Raw genomic sequence first — 16320 nt, 5'->3', positions numbered from 1 at the left:
GATTACGTTCTTTGCAAATGCGGTTAATATTTGTCCCGGGGAAGCAGACTTGACAGAATGTTGCTGTTTTGATACGGCAGCACAAGGATTCTGCCTCGTTTCTTGTGCAATGTTAGTTCATGGTGGACCGATGGTCAAATATAGCATATATGATTTCAGGTAATAATGGGGTTTATTGGTACACAAGAATCATGAATATTAAATGATCCAACCAACTACTTAAGATTCAACGTGGACGATGCTTGCTCATTCTCTGGCAACTGTTCAAACATAGTTATGCATTTGTTGCCGCTTTATAACTCACATTAAAGTATTTATTTATCTATCTTAATTCCCATTATTGTTGTCAAGATCAAATGCAGTCCCATAACCATAAGTATTTGAAATTTGAATACATGATCACACAAAGTAAACTTGCACCTTCAAGAGAGTAAACTTGCACCGGTAATATTCTCCACAGCGCAACACGTTAAAATTTATTCAGACCCAGAAAAATATGCTTGGTCATATAATTGCCGGAGACGTGTGCCATCGGGATTCGTTCAGATCATAATATACAATTCAAAACGTGAAACAAGCGTCACTTTTCACTTGCATCATACACAAAATGTATTTCCGGGTCAAACTAGTTTTGTAGGTATGAACACCTTTGCCCGTTCCTTTGCGGATGTAAACTTGGATTGTAGCCTTTTTTAAAGTCAACGAGATGACAAGTCAACCCCCACTACCCCAACAATGGGCTCTAAACAATTGAGCCACTGTTTTTGCTGATCAAGTCCTCAGTCCACACCACTGTTCATGCCCCACCCACAAAAGTTAGGCAATAATACCAGTAGTACTACTTGGACTATCAATCAAGCATAAAAGCCGATTAGGAAACATAATATCTGCAAGGATGTTAGTCTGATAAAATTATTGAGTGTTGATACTGGTCATCCAGTAATCTCGAAATCGATAATGCCAAATTCGAAATCGATAATGCCAAATTACTACGGGCAATAGTAATTTTAATCAAAATTTATTGATGAATCTTAGAAAAGTTTGCTTTTTGAAATGTTCATTCATTTCAAAGTAGCCGTAACTAGTCTTTGGTAATAATTGTTCCCGGCTCTTGAGTGGAACAGTTGTGAATGATGGCAAAAACATTGTTGGAAACATTACGGAGGACCTATAGTATTGCCTACTGTTTGTGTCGGGTCTTAAATACTGATTTTCTGAAGCCAATTATGATTTCCCAGAATATGTTGCACTCAACTTAGTGGCACACACAAAAACAGAGAGGCACCTCACAATGTTTAGCTCTATTCTTCTTCTTCTTTCATTAATGGCAGCATAGCAGCAGTTGTTCAAAACAATACCAACAGCAATCAAAAATTCTTTAATCAAATAATAATAACAAGAGTAGCTTTGAATATAAAGAATTAAAGAGAAGAGAGAGTGATTGATAAATCACACCAAACCAAACCCTTACCAGTCATCACATCTTTCTCTCTCTACTATTCAATTCTTATTTTTTTAGTCTCCCTCTCTTCAATCATCCCGACAGAGATTAACTGTTTTAAGGAAAAACAAAGATAACAAAACAAAAACCTCTATATGGATTCAAGAGATTTTTACAAAACCCCAGAATCTCAGAGCTGCGGCTTGTTGTTAGAAAGGTAACATTTTTTTTTTTTTACTCTTTCCCAAGAAAAAAATTCGAAATTTTCATTTTTCTATAAGCATGATGATGATGATGAATAGATAAAATTTGGAGTAGAATCATGATGATGGGTCAGAGGGGTATACTGGGTTTTGTTGTGGTTGTATGTTTTATGCTTTTTCATCATGATCAATATGCATTTGGTCAGCTAAGTTCAACCATTGAACAAGCTGGGTTGTTTAGTTTGAGGTCTTCATTAGGTTTGAGAGCTAAAGAATGGCCTAGAAAAGTTGATCCTTGTACTTCATGGAAAGGAATTACATGTCGGATAGAAGATGGCAGTAGAGTCATTGGGATTAATCTTTCAGGTCTTCGAAGAACTCGTGTTGGTCGTTTAAATCCTCAATTCTCTGTTGATGCTCTAACAAATTTCACATTTTTAGATACTTTTAATGCTTCTGGGTTTTCTCTGCCTGGACCAATTCCGACTTGGTTTGGAGAAAAGCTTTTATCTTTAAGAGTTCTTGATCTTCAGTTTTGTTCCTTAACTGGTAGTATTCCTGCTTCTCTTGGAAATTTGGGCAATCTTACTATTCTGAATCTCTCTGGTAACAATCTCAATGGTATAATTCCAACTAGTTTGGGCCAGTTATCAAGTCTTTCGGTTTTCGATCTTTCTCGAAATTCATTTACCGGGTTCATTCCAGCTTCATTTCAATCTATTGGGAATCTTAGAATTTTCGATATTTCTTCGAATTCTATCACCGGACCAATTCCTCCTAGCCTCGGCACATTTCCAAATCTTCAAGTTTTGAATCTGTCTAGAAATGGGTTCTCTTCTTCCATTCCTGCACAGCTTGGAGATTTGTCTAGCTTGGTTGACCTTGATATTGGGTTCAATTCTTTGTCTGGGTCGTTGCCGTCGGATTTAAGAGGGTTGAGGAGTTTGCAGAAAATGATGGTTGGAGACAATGCTCTAAGTGGTTCATTGCCTGATAATTTGTTTGCCACCCTCACTCAATTGCAGTTTGTGGTCCTGAGGAACAACTCATTGTCTGGTTCCATTCCTGATTTGTTGTGGTCAATACCGGAATTACGCCTCCTCGACATCTCCTATAATGATTTTTCTGGTGTACTACCTAATCTGAGTTCTAGTGCTAATGCCAGTACTGCAGTATTCAACCTCTCACACAATCAGTTTTATGGAAATTTAGCTTCTGAATTCAGGAGGTTCAGTTTTACAGATATGACTGATAATTATTTTCAAGGCAGGGTTTCAGAAGGCGCCGATAGGAATTCTTCTCTCAAGGGGAATTGCCTTCAAAAGGTGGAAAGTCAGAAAAGATTGGAGGATTGTTCATCGTTTTATGCTTCTAAAAACTTGACATTCGACAATTTTGGGCTACCTAATACAGAACAACCTTTGCCAACACCAGGGGGTTCGAGGAAAAGCAATAAACGTCTCAGATATGTATTGGTGGGAGTATTCGCAAGTCTTGGTTTTATTCTTGTTTTGATTGGGTTGCTGGTACTATGCCTATGCATATTCAGAAGGGGCGCTCCTGATCAAAGGGGGAGAGGTGTTAGTCCTGCCCCTGTAGGTGCAGAAAGCGGCTCACCTTCAGCTGTAGGAGTATCTAGTGATTACGCGAATTTGGGAGAGAAGTTTACACATGCAGAGCTACAAAAGGCAACTGGTGAGTTTAGTGACTTGAACCTCATCAAACATGGACACTCTGGGGAACTCTTTCGAGGTGTGCTGGAAAATGGTTCTCCTGTAGTCGTGAAGAAGATTGATGTGCGTTTGGCCAAGAAGGATTCACACATGATTGAGATGGAATTATTCAGCAGGGCTTCACATACCAGATTGGTCCCATTCTTGGGACACTGTTTAGATCATGAACATGAGAAGCTTTTGGTTTACAAATACATGCCAAATGGGGACTTGTCTAATTCACTGTACAAAAATGTGAAAAATGAAGACGGCAGTATGCAGTCTCTTGATTGGATAACGAGACTGAAAATTGCAATAGGGGCGGCAGAGGGTCTATCTTTCTTACATCATGAATGTAGCCTTCCTATAGTTCACAGGTACCCAAAGGAATAGTTATTGCCTAAAAGTACTTTAACTAGTTATGTGTTTCTTTAGTTGGTTCTTAAATGTGAAAATCTTTGTTACTGGTTACAGGGATGTTCAAGCAAGCAGCATCCTTCTAGATGATAAATTTGAAGTGCGTCTCGGGAGCTTGAGTGATATATGCACACAAGAAGGGGATAATCAGCAGAATGTTATCTCCAGGTTACTGCGGCTGCCTCAGTAAGTACTTATTTCCTCGACCAGTCATTTCATAGTACAGAATATGCCTCACAGGAGGGTAACATTTTGGGCACTTCCTGATAATTTTGGTTTTTAAAAAATGGAAATGCTGCTGGTTAGGCTTCATCTTTTTAAATTTCTAAACTTTAATTTGGCATATGAAGATATTGTTTTGAATTTTGGACTTGCAAGAATTGTTTGATACCTCAAAACAAGCTACTAGTACATTCTAGGGAGCATAGCAAAACGTCTATCTTTAACCTTGGCCAAAAGCATGTTAAGGATAATATAAGAGGAAGTTAACAAATGTCAATGTTAGTCCAAGTTTACAAGGTACAACACTCATACTGCTTTCGCAAGTCAGTTGCTAAAATGTAATTATGCAACTATACAGATCTTCTCAGCTCTCAGGTCTAAATGGACATATGTAAAAGACAAGAGTATGGAAGTAATGTAACCTAGAAATTTAGGACTTCTTTAAATAAATTTGCTGTTCTTTTGATGATTATCCAACACTGAGTAATGCATGCACCAAATTTATGTATGCTTTTATAATCACAAAGCTGAAGTTACTCATATCTTACATTTATATTTATCGTGATAATTCTAACATAGCTGTTTTCTTAATGATGTGCAGGACTTCTGAACAGGGCGCCTCAAGTATGTACCTTTCTATTCATAAGAAATATCGTAATTTCCTTTCCTGGCTAACTGGTTAAGTAGATCCTTCTAATAAAATTAAGACAGACTACAGAGATAAGCTTAAGAGAGGAAACCTAGGACACCATGCTGCAAAGAGGCAGTGAGCTGAATTTAGTAGGCTCTCTTTAGGCTATGTAGAAATGAAATTCCAATCCCCCAGACTTGGTAACTGTGAAAGACTAAAAGAAGCCACACCCCTCAGCAGACTCAGACATGGTTATGCACAAGGATTAGGATATGTCAATTTGTGATAACTGCGCAACTGTTTTCCGGTATATATATTTACATTGTGCTTTTCTTACTTTTTGTTTCAAAATGCTTCCAGGCTCACCGTCAGCAACCTGTGCTTACGATGTTTACTGCTTTGGGAAGATTTTGCTTGAACTGGTAACTGGTAAGATGGGGATCAGTGCATCAAGTGATACTAACACAAATGAGTGGTTGGAACAAACACTGCCCTACATCAGTATATATGAGCGAGAACTGGTGACCAAGATTGTGGATCCTTCTCTCATTGTAGATGAAGATCTCTTGGAGGAGGTGTGGGCTATGGCGGTTGTGGCTAGATCTTGTCTTAACCCTAAGCCTTCCAAACGTCCTTTGATGAGATATATCCTTCAAGCTTTGGAAAACCCATTGAAAGTGGTGAGAGAAGATAACTCTAACTCTGCAAGGCTTATAAAAGCTGCTTCATCAAGGGGGTCATGGAATGCAGCTTTATTTGGTAGTTGGCGTGATAGTTCGTCAGATATCGTTTCCACTCCGAGTCAAGGAGGCAACAGAGAAGGCAACAGCTTCAAACAATCTTTCACAGCTGGATCTCAAGGAAGTGTGCAATACAATGTGTATGATCGTTCGTCTTCAAACAAGAAGTTCTCGAGGGATATCTATCCTGAACCTTTTGAATTTCCTGCCACAGAAAGAACCAATGTAAACTAGATTGGAGTTCATGATTTTTTGTTAATAAACAAGACAGGCTCCCCATTTGAGTGCCTCACACATGTTTGCTCTTTTTCTTGTGGAATGTATATTGTAACATTTACTTGTTTTTTCTTTCCATTTCTATAATCAAATTGAAAAAGCGTCGAAGTATGGTCTTGAATCGGCCATTCAAGACTATTTTCTAAGTGAATGGAAATTGAGTACTGTAGTAGTAGGGTAAAAACTGATTCTGTTGAAAATATTAAATTGGGTGTGTCGATGAGAAACGAATCTAAACCTTAAACAAATGTACTACACATGAGTACTTTTAGATTCGAGAGATCAATCTGTACAATCTTGGTCTAAACCAAGAAATGACCGTTCCAGTCTTGCTTCGGTCACAAAATGAAGGAGAAGGGTTGATCTTAGGGAGGGAAGCAGAGAAGGTGTTGAGATCAGAATGATGAACTCTGTAAAGTGTAGTTTTTTATGACTTGTTCAGAATGTAGAACCGGCTTGCAAAGTGTAAGTTGCAGATCCTAGATGGTTTTCTGAATACTTGCGTTGCTAACCAAAAAAAAAATGTCCCTGATTGAAATAGATTGAAAAATCTATATATACAAGCCATAGTCGAACACATTGATCTTATTGGAAGTGGGAGTTGTGAAGTAGTGGAGATCATGGGTGAATGGAGAAAATTATGGGAAGACTGGACGGTTCGTACTCCCACTACTCCTCTACTTGTCACCTATCCGCTACTCCAGGCACTTTCTCTTAATGGGCATGTTGCACGCCGCACGTTGTAAACCGCCAGACCAATAACCTAATGAACATCCCCCAGTTGTGACATGTTTGATGTCTCGAGTATTTTTGTAGGAAATATAGAGCAAGTTTCATGAAGAATGAAACAAGTCTTTTATGGTAGTTGCTAAGTGGGTCTTGCTGGCAAGACCTAATTATTTCGACCAATCACGCGCAAGATTGGCGGCAGGTGGTCATAAGAGATAAGTCAAGTTGAATGAGACTTTCTGTGAGCCAGCGCTCAAAGAATAGCATATGGTGTTTTTAGGTTAAATAATTAAATTATTTGTAACATCGATACTTATAAAATATCGTTTGTAATCTATGCATGTAAAGCATCGCTTTCAAGTAAGCAACTCAAAATAATCGATGCATATGAAGCATGGTTGTATGGAGCCGGTTTGAGTCGGTCACAGACTTCACGGTCTTAAAAGGGACGTGACTGGTCATCTTTGGGCAGCTGCCAGGATCTGTTCGTGTAGATTGGGGACGAGGCGATTGGCCCTCATAGGATATGGATGACCGGTAGTCATCATATCACCTCATCGGTTAGCTTAAATTAAATCTAAGCCGGTCAAATCAGCTGGTCAACTTAGATGATTGAGATGATTTGTGGTTTTTGCTGATTGTCGTTGAATTTATTTAAGGTTTTATAAGGAGCTTGACCAACCCACTTTGAGCAGCTGCCAGGAGCTAGTTGAGATGATTGAAGACGAGTCAATCGGTCCTTATAGGAGAGGGACACCCGATGATCACAATGGCACCTTATTGGTCGTCCCAAATGGAACCTAATTGGCCGGCTAGTTGGACGGCTGAGATTGATTTAAGACTACTACGGGCGGTCTTAACGGGATTAAAATCCTTTTTGGAGCCGCTCGACTAGCCTACTTTGGCTAGCGATTGTGAATGCTGCCTGCGGGCTATGAGAGTTCTGATTGGATGAAATAAAAGTGGGCCCGTCAGTGAGTACCATGGAACTTGTTTGGTCGCGCCAGGAGGTAGCCAAGTCCGTCAAATTGACCGGCCAAATCGTGTGGTCGTGATCGTTCCGCGACTGACTTGGATGGTCTAAATTATTTTTTTATATAAGAAGTGGCGCGACTGGCCTAATTTGGCTAGCAATTTGGAGTAGCTGCAGGTAAGCTAGAAGCGATATGATTGGTCAATTGGCAAGAGGGACCGACGGACAACAACATGGGGTAAGGCCGGTCAGTAAAGAGGGGTGCCGGCTAGGGAAAATCGACCGGCCAAGTGGCGCGATCGTCCCCTTTTTGTTGTTGCCTTTACTTGTTGCAGTTTCCCCTTTTTCTTATTTTTCAACTTTTGGTAGGATTCTATTCCTACTAGCTCAAGGATAGGATGGTTACCTGACTTGCCTAGGTTTAGTCTCGACGAATAGGAATTGAGATATCGTGTAGGCTCCATTTTTTGGCAAAACCCTAATTTTTGTAAATCGAAAATATTAGGTCAAAAATTTGAAATTTTGCAAACGGATGCAAAATCAATTAGTTTAGATATTTTGTATACTAACACAAAATAATTAATATTTTTTTACTCTTACGAGTAGCGCATCTCACAACTTGCACTTTGATCAGGTACCTCCATGCATATCTCAATTTAGACACTTCGGGAAATTAATGTCACCCAGCTAAGAGTGAACATTAATCGTCATATCATGTCAAAATTGAGAGTTCAGATAAGAACACATCATATAATAGATACTCAGCAGCCTCCGGCATTAGTGAATAATGCAGCTAGGAGTTTATTATGCAGCAGGCTCCGGCATTAATGAATAATGCAGCTAGGAGCTTAAATACTCATTAGGCTCTATATTAGTGAACAATTCATCTAGGAGCTTGAGTTTCAATAAAATATTAAGAAAGGTATAGGAACTCATCAGATTTTGATATATTCTTCAAATTCCTTGTGGAATGCAGACATATCAAGGTCTACTATTTCTGATGCCGGGTCAGGTAGACAGACTTTTACAGTTTTCCCCTATACTAAAAACCACCATCAACAAGTACTAAACACTAAATTTTAATTGGTAAAACAATATGAAAATGGATGGTTAATATTCAATTTAAAAAAGAATAATCGCGATTTTAAGGAGCAGACTAAACATAATGCATTATTAACATAATCTGAACAAGTACTAAATACTAAATTTTAGTTGGTAAAACAAGATGGAAATGGATGGTTAATATTCAATTTAAAAAAGAATAATCGCGATTTTACGGAGCAGACTAAACATAATGCATTATTAACATAATATGATGGTTTATGTCGAAACTTTAATTTGAACAGTGAATGGATGTCATCCAAAATTCAGGACCAATTGAATCCTAACCATCATTTTCTTTTAACTGATATAAATTCTCTTCTCCCATTTAGAACAGAGAAAAAACCATTTTTTGCGTACATAGGGAAAACTTGAAATTTAATCAACTTTCATTGAACTCATTTAAAGAGTCTGTAATAGAGTTTTGCGTTATAAATTTCATGTTCGTTGTTAATTGAAGTGATGTGAAAAATATCAAGGTATTGTTGAATGATGGAGGCATATGCCATTTTCTGTAACAACATTATAATAGTAATCTTGAACGATAGAGATGAAGAAAATAAAGAGATTAGAAAGATGAAAAGAGAAACAAAGTTGCGAGGATGAGTGTTGAAACTTGAACAAAAAAGTTATAATAAGAAAAAGAATAATAATGCAATTTCTTGTGATCTTAAAAAGTAATGTAAACTCTAAACATACTCTGCCTATTTGTATAAGCTTAAGATAACCGACTAGAAACTAAATGAAGAAGTTAACTAAGAATAGAATACATAAACTAATAATGGAACTGTTAGTACCTAAAAATTACTTCCAGGTAACACAAATGCACCACTGTAGTAGTTTCTTTTTAGGTTCGAAAATCAAAATCGAATAGGACAAGCCCAAACCACGATAGTAGCCGTTCCGTTCTGCTTCGGTCACGATGAAGAGGAAGATGGGTTGACCTTAGGGGAGGGAAGCAGAAAATTTGGAGAAATTGACAATGATATTGAATTGTGTGTATTGGGTATTGAAAAGGGAAAAATATCGCTTGGTCCCTTTTTAGGTGGTCCCATGTCTGTTTAGTCCTTTGGGAAAATGCCTTTACTGTTTGGTCCATAATAATTTAAAAATATAAAACAGACAAACAAAATTACCATTCCATGTTAATTTTTACTTATTTTCTTGTAGCAGTTCATTCGTCAAAATGAAAACTCCTGTTAATTTCTACTTATTTTTTCAGAAAACATATAAACCAGAGTTCATTCCAGAAATGAACTCCATATAAAAACCTAAAAAAACCAGAGTTCATTCCAGAAATGAACTCCATATAAAAACCTAAAAAAACCCGAGTTCATTCCAGAAATGAACTCCATATAACCTAAAAAATCAGAGTTCATTCCGGAAATGAACTCCATAGAAAACCTAAAAAAACACAGTTCATTCCAGAAATGAACTCCATATAAAAACTTAAAAAACCAGAGTTCATTCCAGAAATGAAATCCATATAAAAACCTAAAAAACAGAGTTCATTTCTGGAATGAACTGCAGTAGCATCATCTTCGTCATTTTCAACAGCAGCAGTAAACATCATCGTTTTTAGCAGCAACAGAACTTCATCTTTAACACGAGCAACAAAATCAAGATTAAGATCTTCAACATCAAAATGAAAAAAATACATCCAAATAACATAAAAATATTCATAGTCTTCATCGTATTCATCGTCTACATCATCTTCAACAAAATCAGCAGCAGCAGAGAAGAAAGAAACACAAAATCATCGATGTCTTATTCATCTCCATCTTCTTCAACAGCAGCAGCAGCAACAAATGATGAATAAACACAAAAATCTCCGTCGTTTTCATCATCTTCATCATCATCTTCAACATCAACAATAGCTACATAGAAGAAAAACCAAAAAATTATCATCCTTCTTCATCGTTTTCATGAGCATCAACAGAAAAAACAAAAGAAAAAATGGAGAGAGAAACTAGATCTCAAAACAGAAGGAGAGAGAAAGTAAATCTGAAATAAGATATTTTCTATTGACTTTTTCTATATATATATATGGTCCCAAAAGGGTATTTCTGCCACTACCTAGTGACAATTACATCATCCATGACGTCACCCTAGGACCAAACCATAATTTTTAGGACCAAACTATAATATATTTTACTAAAGAGGACCAAACAGACAGTTGACTCAGTCAACTGGACTTGACTCATCCTAATATATTATTTCTAGAACTAATAGGTATTTCCTACTATTGAAAACTAGGAAGAATATAGAGCTTTTGGGTATGAAAGCTTGTCATGTCTTCTGAATAGGTTGAGTAACCTACTTATAGCAGTTTAGAATATGCAATGCCAATTTCATGAGTTGTGGAAGTCGTGGGTTATATAGAGATGAAGATGGTGGGATAATGCGAGATAATTTAGGGAAGTTTCTGGAAATCCCCTTTATATTGCGCTCACCATCTCTCCTAACTGTCGTGACCGTGCCACTACTCTAACTTTTCACATGGGGTGTTTCCACGCTGCATGTTGTCGTAGACCACAAGATCAATAACCCATGAAGAATCCCCTCATGTGACGTATTTTGATGTTTCTTAGGTGTTTTGGATGAATTATAAATCTCATCTTACTTAGGCTAAATCGTAGCCGTTGATATGCCATATGCCTTATATGCGTGTTAAATTAGAGTTGTTGTGAAAGCAACTTAGCCAAGGCCATCCGTGGGATTAGGACGTGTCTGTACCCTGATGAGATGTATTAGAATAACTTGGTTTGCTGGCGGCTAGTTAATATGCTATAATTTAGCGTGGCACAAAAGTTGCATAGTGCGCGCGTGTTTTGTGCCACAACTAAAACAGAGAGAAATATTCCAGGCCTTAATCTACACGTCAAATAATGGAGTGCTAAATTACCGCGTGGCCTTTGATTGACCTATTTATGGAGATAAAATAGTGAATGGAATAGTGGCCCAAAAAATAGCGCATGGACCATGCCATAGCCGTGGAAATGGTGTTAAGGCCAAGATTAGTGCGCGAAGTCTTGCCACGACCTTGGCTATAGCTTCCAAGGCCGATAATGGCGCGCGAGACCGTGCAATGGCTCTGGCCATGGTTGTCAAGGCCGTGAAGCATGCACAGGGTTGCACTGTGGCCTTGGTCGAAGCTACTATGGACGATAATTCGCGCGGGACCTTGCCATGGCTCTGGCCATGGTTGCCAAGGCTGTGAACCATGCGCAGGGTTGCACCGTGGCCTTGGCCAATAATGTCGCGCGAGACCTTGCCATGGCTCGGGCCATGGTTTCCAAGGCCCTGAACCACATGAGGGGTTGCACCGTGGCCTTGGACGAAGCTACCCTGGCCGTTAATGACACGCTGGACCATGTCGTGGCCTTGTCCAAAGCTTCCAAGGCCGAGAATGAGGCGCGTGAACCTTCCATGGCCTTGAACACATTGCAAAGGTCGATAATGGCGCACGAGACCATGTCGTGGCCTTGGCCAAAGATGCTAAGGCCGAGAATGAGGCACGAGAACCCGCCATGGACTTGGCCACATTTCCAAGGCCGATAATGGTGCGCGGGACCACCTCGTGTCCTTGGCCAAAGCTGCCAAGGCCGATAATGCACGACTTATGGTGTGGCGCAGTGGCAGGCATGCCATATGCCATATTTTGTCAAATTGTGTCATGTACTTAGCCAACATGCCATGATGCTCGTGATGTGACCAATATATATCCATAACCTTGTGATTTGGGCTTAGGATAATACGACAGGCCTAGATTTTGGGTATAATGCTATTCCAGTATGAATTTGAATACGATAGTGTCGTTATAATACGTTCAAGGAACTCGGCCGTGGGAATTTGCGACTTGAGAGGATACTCAATATGACTATGTATTAAATATAACACTTACAATAACATATTCATTCTGTATAGGAAGAGACCATCTAAGAGTAGCCGTCACCAGCATCAGTGGAAACCTGAGGGCGATATCACTCTATACTAGCGGTTAATCCGTCTAGGAGCTATCCAATCAGTGTGATAAAGAAATTAAAATATTGGTACCTAAATACTTCATATATATATAATGCGACAGTTAAACTAGAGGTCGGATATGCATTACTGATTCTCTTGAGGAATACGATTTATAGATACAAATCCTTAATTTTGATGCCGGGTCAGGGATTCTTATGTTACACTTCTGCCACTAGGGCAGAGCAACTTTACAATTTATGTCCTTGTCAAAAACTCACCATCAACAAGAACACTAAAGATAAGTACATAAAACAGGAAACATGGAAAAGAAGGATATATTTCATGCTACGTCTTCTACTGATATGGGATGTACTTCATCATTCCCCTTTCATGAAAGAACTCGTCCCTGAGTTTGCTGTTAAACACAAGAGTTCATTATCACCATCAAAAGTGAAACTTGGACGTTGAACACATTGGAAATATTCCAATCTTTAGGTAAATCAATCACATAAGCATTGTCATTGATCTCCTTTAACACCTTAAATGGATCGTACTTCTTTAGTTTGGTCCTATTATAAGTTCCCACATGAAATATTTCTTTACGAAGATGAATTATAAGTAATTTTCCCACTTGAAAGGTCTTGAACCCCTTATGCTTATCTGTAGTTTCCTTTTATCTTGCATTAGATTCTTCAAGTTTTGATTTCACTTCATGATGAAGCTGGGAAACTTTTTTTTATCAAATTACCAACTTTGACATTGGAATTATGATGTTTAAGAAGTACTACCAAGTCAAGAATATGATTGGGTACCTTAGAGTAAACAATTTCAAATGGAGTTTTACCAGTAGATTGATTTAATGAAGTTTTAAATGCAAAATCCATACGAGGTAATAAAGTATCGCAATGCTAGTTGTTGTCAGCACATTTAATTCGAATCAAATTTCTCAAAGAACGATTAACTACTTCAGTTTGTGGATGAGAAGTAATCCTAAATTGTAATGTAGTTCCCAAATGCATGCACAATGTCTTCTGAAAATAACTCAAGAATTTGGTATCTCGATCAGAAGTAATAGATTTTGGAATGCCGTATGTAGATGAACCACCTTTTTGAAGAATAAAGATTCAATATTAGAAGCATCAATAGACTTTTTTATAGGAAATAAAGTGAGATATTTTTGAGTATCTATCAACTACGACCATCACGTAATCATTACCTCTAGCATTACGAGGTAAACCCACTATAAAATCCATACTAGTATCAAACCAAGGAGCTTCAGGTACTGGTAAAGGAGTATATAGTCTAGTACTCTGAACTGTACCCTTAGATTGTTGACAAACCTTACACTTCATTACATATTTTTAGATATCACACTTGAGTGAAGGCCAATACTATCTCTCTATCCACAAGTGTGATTTTTTTATCTCAACCAAAATGTCCACCAAGTCCACTGCCATGCAGTTCACGTATTAAATGAAGACGTATAAAGAGTCATTAGGAATGAAAGACGATTACCTTTATATAGAAGGCATCTTGAATGAGAAAATTATCAATTCCATGAATTAATGAAGTGCATTGCTCCTAGAATGACTTGAAATCTAGATCATCAGAATATGTCTTTGATATAATCAAAAACAAAACTTTCATTGCGAATAATCGCAAGAAGATGACTTCTTTTACTTAAAGGATCTGCAACTTGATTTAATTTTCCACTTCCATGTTTGATAGAGAAAGTGTACTTATTAATTGTCGATAACCAATAATCATGTATAGGATTAATCTTTGTAGAAGTTTGTATAGATTTCAATGCACATGGTTGTCACTATTGATGACAAACTCACGATGCACCAAATAATTATGCCACTATTTAAGTGCTTGCACCAGGGAAAGTAAATCTTATTATTATCAGCTTCCTCTGTCCATATAAACTTTTCCTTCTTCAAACAATCTGTAAGAGGTGCATCAACGATGCTGAAATTTCTCACAAAACGCCTATAGAATGAAGGTAAACCATTGAAAATTTTCACATCTTTGATGGAAGTAGGAACAAGCCAATCCTTTACAACTTTTACTTTTGAAGGATCTACATGAATACCTTTAGAAGATATCACATATCATAAGAAAGTAACTTCAGATGACATGAATGTGCATTTCTTCAGATTCATAAATAAGGAGTTATCATACAACACCTTAAATACTTTAGAGAAATTCCTAAATAAGGAGTCAAACTCATATGGAGAGTCGAACTCAAGGCGTTACGGGTCGGAAAGACATTGATGCATATATATATCTCTTACTTAATTTTTTTAATACCAAACACGATTAAACTTTTATGAAACATGAATTGATGCATATGATTTTACTAAACAACTTTAACAACATTTTAGTTTAAATTTACATTTCAAGCAATACAATAAAACAATACAACAATTAAACTAACTTCTTAGTTTTCTCTTCTGATTCCCATGAAATCTATAAGAATGCCAATTAGGGTGAGATGACAACTCAGTAGAATAAATGTGCATCACAATCTCAATAAGTTTAGTAACATATAACAACAGGAGTATACACCATAATTTCGAGCAATCAATGATATATATTAAACCAAAAAAGATTAGTGCACAAATATTATTTTCAACAAGTCATTTGATTTATTTATTCAATCTTGAATTCAGAATACCAATATTATTCCTAACAAATCATCGAATTAAGATCTAAAAACAAAACTTCATAATATTTCAACAGTTTATACAATTAGGTTTCAACACATGAGGTCACGGTAGGAATAGCTAGGTTCATACATCCACTTATTGTTTAACTCGGAAAACTGATATCCATGGATCAGGGATCATTACCATATACAATCTTTGGGATCATTGCCTATTTAACTTTCGAGGATCATTACCCGTCGTCAACATGAAACCAAGTTCCATCTAACGTAAAACATGAACTCATTTCAAATTTTATAAATCATTTTGACAAAAAAACAAGCAAGCCATTGCATAGAAACACATGGCAAACAACATGTATTTCTTTTAAGCATTTAAGCATTTAAGCAAACACACTAACTACAGAATCTTATGTTATAGGTTTCATAATAATATCTTTATCTGATGGTCTTCAAACTTTAGATGAACATTCGTGACATATTTATCTGTATCATATCCAAAATTTATAGCAAACCAATGGTCAAACAAAATATATTGATTTTATATGATCATTCTGGAAATTGGGTAGATTATACCATTGTTACCAAAATATTCACAGTAAATTCATATTAATCTAAAAATGAGAAAATTTAAAGCACAACGAAAGCTAAGACATGTATCTACAACTTTTATTAAGACCCTAAATCATTCTAATGTCTATAGGTGTTTTAATACTTTCTATGGAATATAACATAGGGTCGGAAGAGTGTAATTAATGTGTCCTAACATTAATCATATATGTTATTCAGTATCATATTAATCCATAAATGTATAATTAGCGTGTTTAAACATTAACCATATATGCTCGGTATCTTCTTCATTCATAGAAAATTACAAAATCGTTTTTATTCATTAGGGTGACACATGAGAATTTATCTACATAACGCGAATTTGGCATCACTCAATTACGTTCTGTAATATACAAGTTTTAAGATCATTCGACAGTTATAAACCAAGAAAATAAATGTCAGCGCAACACAAGATTCTTAATTAACAAAAGATTACGAAACAAGAATGTTTTAAGATACTGCAAAAAACATATGGTTCGTTTGTCAATCGATATATGAAATGTGAAATCGATGAATTTAAGGCGAACTTGACGAAGGATCTAACTTAAGACATATGGTTCTAAATTATAATAATAAACTAGGTTCCAAGTAAAGAAGCATACACCAAACTAGGTGAGGTTTATAAAGGCCGC

General features: G+C 37.0%; 1 protein-coding gene across 1 annotated transcript; it reads left to right on the top strand.

The window, feature by feature from the left end:
- Positions 1–1175: 1175 nt before the first annotated feature.
- Positions 1176–5720, top strand: LOC113287933 (probable LRR receptor-like serine/threonine-protein kinase At2g16250). Its single transcript, XM_026536825.1, has 4 exons — positions 1176–3733; positions 3831–3959; positions 4597–4619; positions 4987–5720. The coding sequence occupies exons 1-4, from the start codon at positions 1764–1766 to the stop codon at positions 5598–5600; spliced, it is 2736 nt and encodes a 911-aa protein (XP_026392610.1). The 5' UTR covers positions 1176–1763; the 3' UTR covers positions 5601–5720.
- Positions 5721–16320: the final 10600 nt, after the last annotated feature.

The sequence above is a fragment of the Papaver somniferum genome, chromosome 1 (genome assembly GCF_003573695.1).
Source record: "Papaver somniferum cultivar HN1 chromosome 1, ASM357369v1, whole genome shotgun sequence".
NCBI lineage: Eukaryota > Viridiplantae > Streptophyta > Magnoliopsida > Ranunculales > Papaveraceae > Papaver > Papaver somniferum.
Note: the sequence above shows the minus strand (reverse complement) of the source record. Positions and strands in the feature narration are given on the sequence as shown.

Coding starts and splice junctions, on each gene's coding strand:
- LOC113287933 (XM_026536825.1), top strand. CDS start 1,764: ATGATGATGGGTCAGAGGGGTATACTGGGTTTTGTTGTGGTTGTATGT. Junction 3,734..3,830: donor AGCCTTCCTATAGTTCACAG/GTACCCAAAGGA, acceptor TACTGGTTACAG/GGATGTTCAAGCAAGCAGCA. Junction 3,960..4,596: donor AGGTTACTGCGGCTGCCTCA/GTAAGTACTTAT, acceptor AATGATGTGCAG/GACTTCTGAACAGGGCGCCT.